Consider the following 7,738-nt stretch of genomic DNA (forward strand, 5'->3'; position numbering starts at 1 on the left):
TCTTGGGTTTCTCCCTAGTCGTTCTTGTGACCCAGCTCTTGCAGGTCATAGTCGCTGCATCTCTCGCCCTGTCATTTCCTTCTCTCCAATGGTGTCCTCCACCGCCCTACCTATACTCCACCTCCCTCCACTCACACATGCAGTCGCACACACTGTACTGCTGCAACCTTCCTTTGCCCTGCATCCACATGAGCAACCCGCCTGCAGACGCTTGGGTATGCACCATGCGCAACCATCTATTCTCTCTTCTCTCATCACTAGCTCTTTGATGCTCCCCCCCGACACGCGCTCATTGCCCAGTCAGCATTTTTACACATGTATGTGTGTGTGTGTGTGTGTGTGTGTGTGTGTGGCCTAAGCAGGATTCCATGGTGCTGTTTTTTTTTACCGTTAATGAATCTGCATTAACAGTTAGCAACACACCTAGTTTTAAGCTGACTAATGGTAGCCTATGGCAGGATCAGAAGGTGCTACACAAACCTTTATCTGCTCATACACACACAGACTCACAAATGTACATCAAAAGAGAGAAGGAGAGCATGAAAGTAGAAAAGATCAGGGATCCAGGTGTTTGTAATCATATTTGCTCAGATGAGTGTTACGCTGCAGCTATAAGCATGGTTGCTGTGTGCATATTTATAACTGCACACTCTCATTCAGTACGCCGTATCTTTTTTCGTCTACAGAATCTAATTATCTCATTCACTCACAAAAGCACATGCTCACTGTTTTCGTCCTGCTTTCCACACCTTCAGCTCCTCTCTGTCTGCTCTCTGTTTTTTTAAAAGGAAAGATGAAGCAAAGAGAACAGGAGCATTCTTCTTGTTCTGCTGTTGCCTCTGTCACTATCCGTGACAGGTAGAGGTTGTTCACCTGCTGGGCATGTGTGGAGATGTCATAAAGGGTCTTAAGAAAGTTTCTATTTGGACAGTTTTGTGGATGTTTATTCAATGTGGTGTATCATAAGGACTCCTTAGGGAAACAACTATTTTTTTAGTCAGTCATTTCCTGTGGTGCTTTGGGCCACTGAGGATTAACAACATATTTTTGGAGATAAAGACAGATCTCTTGAGTATACCTGTTTTTTCTTTTGTTTTGCTTTTCTTTGGCTCCTAAGAAATATTCCTTATTCTCACTGTGTGTCCTCAAATAACTAATATTCATTTAAGTAATAAATATAGATGCAAGTCTTTTGTCATCCACAAAACCAGAAAAGTGATGCAAGTTGCTCAGTAAGACATTTGTCCAAGAGATGCATGTAGAGAAAGGATTTTTTTTAAGTCATTGATCCTCAGTTTTCTCCTTTCTCTTCTTTTCTTTCACCTCTCCCACAAGTCTCTCTTCTTCTGCTGATATCTATCTGTTAGCACTGTATTAATGATTCATGTTTTAATTCCGCTCTATCAAGGTTCAAGAGCTGCATCAATAACTCTGTGTCCTTGCATTCTATTGGCTTTACCAGCTCTTACACTGACTCAGCCCATCAAAAGGCTTTTGTTATCGCCCGCAACTCAGACACAAGTCCAGACTCAAAGACATATGTTTTATTAATTTTTTCACAACAACAAAGAACGAGACAACACAGACAAAGCAAGACAGAGATGCATGGGCTTCATCTGCAACACTTATGAGTTATATTTTATACATGCTAGTAATACCATGTCAAAGAGCAGACAAAAACTATTTCTGTGATTCATTTGCAATATGCCACTAAAAGCATCAGCAGGATTAAAAGAAGTTGCATTTGGAGTCCAGTGGATGGTGTAATGGTATGTTGTGGTAATATGACACAAGTACATATTTATGAACTAAAAAAGTCTTATACCACTAAATAGAGTATACCCATGAGAAGATATTCATCATAGACATAAATCCATACATTCACTGGTGACTTTGTTAGGTACACCTGTCCAACTCCTTGTTTTAGCATCTAATCAGACAATCACACAGCAGTAGCACAATTAATTTAGACATTCTAGACATGATCTAGACAACCTGCTGAATGAAAGAGAGCATGAAAATGGAGAAGAAAGGTGATTTGAGTGACTTTGATCATGGTTGGTGGTGCCAAATAGGCTGGTCCGAGTATTTCAGAAACCACCGACTGGGATTTTCACACACAATCATCTCTAGGGTTCACAGAGAATCATCCAAAAAAGAGAAAATATCTTTCTGAGAAAATGCCTTATTGGTGCCAGAGGTCAAAGGAGAATGGCCAGAGTGCATCAAGAGGACAGGAACTCAATAGTAACCCAAATAACTACCTGTTACAACGAAGGTGTGCAGAAGAGCGTCTCTGAATGCACAACACATACAACCTTGAAGCAGATGGGCTAAAGCAGAAGAAGTGGTTCCCACTGGGTGTAATTCCTACCAGCTACAATTTGGCATGTCTGATGAGTCTCGATTTCTGCTGCGACAGAATGTGGTGTAAGCATGGATCCAACCTGTCTCGTATCAGTGGCTCAGTCTCCTGGTGTAGTGGTTTAATGGAGTGTGGAATATTTCTTTAAAACAACTTGGGCCCAGTAGTACCAAATGAACATGTTTAAACACCAAAGCCTATCTGAGTATTGTTGCTGACCAACTCCATCCCTTTATGACCACTGTGTCACCACCTTCTGATGTTTCTGATGCATCCAGCAGTACACCATACCATGTCACAAAGCTCAAATCATCTCCCTAAGTCCACTGTACTCAAACGGCCTGCCCAGTCACGGGATCTTAATCCAATAGATAATAACCCAAAATCTCTAAGGAACGTTTTTAGCACCCAGTTGAATCTATGCCATAAGAATTAAAGACAATTCAACCAAGTACTAGCAAGGTGTACCTAACAAAGTGTTGGGTGTATTAATGTATGTACTAAAAATGGAACAATGAAAGAGTAAGTGGTTATTAACTTTCCACTTTATTGAGGTGACATGAATATGCATAGGTTCATTAACATATGACGTCTACATACAAACAAAAAGTACCTTGCCTGTGTGTGTGTGTGTGTGTGGGGTCAGAGTGTGACCCCATAAATGACTTCCCTAAACCTGCTGGTCTGGAAGTCCAACAGTTCATCTAAACAACAGGCACTTACCCTAAAACAGATATAGCCACGTTTATCCTGCCATAAAACAATAAAACAAGGTACAACCTCTTCCCATGCTCCCAGGATGTAGGTGTGCATTCCAATGCACACCAAGCATTTGCAGCCTGCTAAAGATCACACATCCTATCACTACACAATTGATTATACACCTCTAAGCATATATGGTTAAATATTTCTAAGCATAAATGACAATCAACAATACAAAACCTAACACACTCCTAGCTTATTTTGCTTTATTATGTTCTGTAAAAATGCAACAGCACATAGGTTCATTAGTGCTCAAAACTAAAAAATGTTTCTTTGTGCCAATGTGGGAGTCAGGGGGCCTTTTCTCCATCCAGTGAAGAACAATTCACATCCTTGCAAGAAGCACGCATTTAAAGTTCTCTAGCTCTCTGGTGGATAATTAGAGCTGTCCTGTAAATTCAGGAGAAACAAGGCTGATTCCAATTATCTTAATTCTCTCTATCTCTGCATCTGTGCATGTAAATACCTGAGTGTCTTTTTTTTGTTGTTGTTTTGCCAGGATGTACTACTGAAATTGTATAAAGACACACATAAACACAATCATTTCCTTTGGGTTTAGCTAAATGATCTGCAACAGGTGCAACTAACAATAAAGCTTTTGACTTTTGAGTAATCTTAATTTTGACAAACTGCTTAAAGGGGAGTATGACATCTCAGAGCACTAATCGTGTGTGTGTGTGTGTGTGTGTGTGTGTGTGTGTGTGTGTGTGTGTGTGTGTGTGTGTGTGTGTGTGTGTGTGTGTGACTTAACAAATTCTTCTATTTTCATTTTCTGTCATTTGACTGTTTGATTGATTGACCGATCAGATATCAAATGACAAATCTTTTCAATACTAACATGCACTTCTTTCATCATTTCTCATTTTAGCCGTCATTATTTCTTACCACAACTGCAACTTTATACTGCAAATTTTCACATAATTTGTCTTTTTCCAGGTTTTGAGCTCACTTAACTCATTTTGCAGTGAAATGTTTGGTTTCATTTCTGACGACTGCACTGCTTGAGGTGTAAACACAGTTTCCCTCATTCAAAATGCATTGTACTCTTGACAGGTTCCTGAATGGAGTGGTTTTGCAGTGGCTGACATAGGCTACTTATTCCTTTATTCAGTCTCCTCATTTCTTCACCCTTTTCTCACTCATTTTGGCTGTCTGGCATTCTGTGGAGTGAGTGGGGGGGTTATGAAAGGTGATAATGCAAGTTCGGCTGAAGATATCGACTTCGCTTTTCTCTTGTCTTGCTCCCTCTTCCAAGCTGATGGAATGTGCTGCCTTTCTTTCTCTTTTATCTCGCCTGCTTTCATTTTTGATCCATTTCTCTCTTTTTTTTCCCTCAGTTTCTTTGCCAGCACTTTTCTTTTCCTTTTTCTCAACATTTCCCTTTATGCAGTCTACCCACACACACTATTTGTCTTTCTTGCTCTTCCTCAGATCCTGGTGCAGTGGTGGAGACTCACAGTGCAGTACCTTATGCAGTGATAGGTGGTGTTCTGGCGCTGCTGGTTTTCACTGTCATCTGTGTCCTCATTGTCACCATCTGGTGCTCTGTCCGACAGAAAGGTAATCCACAGACACACTCAAATTCACATATCAGGTGACACAAAAGTTACTCTCACAAGCATACCTCACATTTTTGGGAATCGGGGTATTTTATCAAATTTCCACAGGCATGTTTTCTCATTTCTCAACTTTCTGACTTAACGCACTGTGAAAATATTATTGGATTCTAGTTACACTCAGAGTCTGTGAAACTCTGTGTAAAATTGTCAGCAGAAAGCATGCAGGACAGGATGCTCCTCTCCAGCCAGGCACTGTCTGTGATAAACAACCTTGGAAGAGAAAAGGTTGGGTGGGAAATGTAGGTGTGGTCCCCAGTGTTTTATGACTACATGTTAGTGTATCAAGGCTCATCTATTAAAGCAGAGTCGCCGCGTTCCCTATCTTTTTAAGTGCCCTTTGTTGGCAGCCACGTACTATGCACTAAAGCTGCCAAGAAATGATCTAGGAATAGTGCAGCAGGCTGCGACCAGGGTAACTTACCCTATGGCTAGACACACCGTCAGTCAACAGTCAGTATGGCTTGACCGCCAATCAGCATGAAGACAGGACCATTACAACCAATCAGTGTTGAGACAGGGTATTAGGGCTTTGTCTTGGTCCCTTGTGACTGTCAACATGCCAGTCAACCTCTGTGGTGCAACGAATAAGGATGTCAGTCACCCGTGGAGTGAAGGGACACTCCAGCATGAAGATGACTTGAGTGGTTCTTGCTCTCTACAAGTTGTACTACACAGATTCATTAATCATACAGACCTGAGGGGTGGTAAAATGAGTTTAATGGGTTTTCTGAGTGACGCAAACGTGCCATTGTTCTCTTGCACCTAACTTTCCCTCCACCCTTTTCTGCCAATCTCTCTTCCCTCCCTGTCTTTTATTCTCTATTATCTTCTATTATCCTCCCTCTATTACCTCCTCTCCTTGTGACTCTTCTATTCACGCATCCATTCGCCAACTCTGATTTCTGCTGGTAGGCTCATACCGTACACGAGAGCCAATTCTTGCCTGGTATTGACCTAACAATCAGTTAACTAATGAATTAATCAGTCAAAGGTATGCTACGGAGTAATATTAGCACTGACTGGTTTGATTTTGCTGCATGGCACTACAATGATCATGACGCTTTGCCGCCTAACCTTCCCCCTACAATCTCCCTCTTGTCCTCCCTCTCTCTGTCCCCTGCTCTCTTTCTGTTCACTCAGGTTCCTATCTTACCCATGAGGCCAGTGGGTTGGATGAACATGGTGAAGTGCAAGAGGCCTTCCTCAATGGGAACGACGCCAGCCAGGGCAAGAAGGAGTACCTACTGTAGCCCTTCTCCTTCCCTATTCCCTTTTCTTCTGACCTCATACCCTTTCCCCCTTCCTGTCCTTGTGTCCCACCTTATATACAGTATACACACACACGCACACACACACACACACAAACACAAAATACAATGCGCCATAAGAGGCAGCCTTCTGAAAACGACTGTATACAGATACCGCACACAGCCAATCCATCCTGTTCCAGTCCACTCCATATACATCCTGTAAACAGACATAAACTAGGAGACAGACTGAGAAAAGAGAGCCTCTAGACCCACCAGCCATTAACGACTGTGCCATATACTGTAAGCTGGAGAAACTGGGGAAAATATAGGGAGTGAGAAAGGGAGAGAGGGTGAGGCCACAGAGTTAGGTGAATGTAGACAAAAGCGAAATGATGCCATAATTATTTTGATTGAGAGGGAAACGGGGAGCACAAAGAAAACCGGCACTCTGCCTGTGCAGCCGCCAAAGTGGAAAGGGAATTAGAGGCAGATGACTGCTATAATTCCCCGCCTGGAGAATAGAAGAATCCATTTCACAAAGCTCAATTTTTTAACTGACGGAGACAGTGGGAGCACTGTGTGAGAAGGGAGAGAGGACAAAGGGGAGAGAGAGAGAGTTGACCAGGAGCTTCTGAGTGCTTGATGCTTGAAAATGGATTTTTTTTTTTAATTGCCAAACCATCTTGGCTACACAGCTTAGCTAATATATAATTCCCTAACAAAACTAAACTGAGTCCCAGGAAGTATCCATACTTTATGAACAAACTAACTGTCCTGTTTTGCTATCCTTGTTGGGTGGCCTGCCAATTTGTAAAAAGAAGAAGCATCTTTTAGTGTTATTTTTCCCCTCTCACTGCGACAGTGGAGGAAACGTGGTCCTCTTTTAATTTGCTTTGCGTTCACCTGTTACAATCCTCTCCCCTTACTCGTATATCTCTCGTTGTCTCTGTATGTCTCTCCCTCTATCACTTCTTCTTTGTTGGCTCCTAATAATGAAAGGATTAGTATTAGGCTGTGTTCCTGAGAAAGAAGAAAGGAATATGACTTGCTAAGGCATTAAAGAAAAGTATAATTATTTTAGAATGTCATTAAGAGGATAAAAAGGTTTAAAACTCTTAATAAGAGGGCCAAGAAGAATCAGAGTGAAAGGACTGAACGAGAGAGTAAAATAGAAGGCTTTTTTTCCCCTGAATGCTCAAACACATATGCAGATACATGCACACATTCATACGTACAGTAAAACACGTTGACAGTATACATATCTCTGAATTCCTTGTTTGTATAAAAAAGAACTTCGACATAAATTAAATTAAACTTTTAAGAAATAAGAAAACAGTTTACTACTGAAACGCATTATGAGCAACTATACTAACACAGAATACTAGCCTATAGAGGTGCAAAGCCGAACAAACTACTGTCCAGTGATCTTTAAAGAAAATGAAGAAAAGAATAAAAAAAAACATTTGTCTTTATGAGAAACCAGAGGTCTTATTGATTTTCTATTAATTATTATTATTATTTGAACAATTATGATTGTTGTTACTGTTATTATTATTGCCGTTGTTATTATTATACTTGTAAATGTTAAAGAAATGTACACTTCCCATGGTTTGTTTTGGTTCTACTGTAGAGAAATTGCTGTCATTTTTCACTCTTTTCCTCTTATCTTTCCTCTCTTTCCCAGTCTTTCTCTCTCTTTGTCTCCTGTGCCTAGTTGTCTCTTCTCCTGTCTTTCACTCTTG

At 41.0% G+C, this 7,738-nt stretch overlaps 1 protein-coding gene across 4 annotated transcripts in view; it reads left to right on the forward strand.

Annotated features, from left to right (window-relative positions):
* cadm4 (cell adhesion molecule 4) overlaps positions 1-7,537 on the forward strand; it is a 157,480-nt gene extending 149,943 nt beyond the window's left edge. For 3 of the 4 annotated variants that reach the window (XM_005736142.2, XM_005736141.2, XM_005736144.2), the window contains 2 exons: positions 4,559-4,687; positions 5,887-7,537. In XM_005736142.2, the coding sequence (XP_005736199.1) occupies positions 4,559-4,687; positions 5,887-5,996 (239 nt within the window). In that variant the 3' untranslated portion in view covers positions 5,997-7,537. Of the gene's footprint in view, positions 1-4,558; positions 4,688-5,658; positions 5,738-5,886 lie in introns of all 4 variants that reach the window. The other variant, XM_005736143.2, reaches the window with a different exon arrangement.
* Positions 7,538-7,738: the final 201 nt, after the last annotated feature.

The sequence above is a fragment of the Pundamilia nyererei genome, unplaced genomic scaffold (assembly GCF_000239375.1).
Source record: "Pundamilia nyererei isolate P.nyererei 1_Seehausen unplaced genomic scaffold, PunNye1.0 scaffold00067, whole genome shotgun sequence".
Lineage (NCBI taxonomy): Eukaryota > Metazoa > Chordata > Actinopteri > Cichliformes > Cichlidae > Pundamilia > Pundamilia nyererei.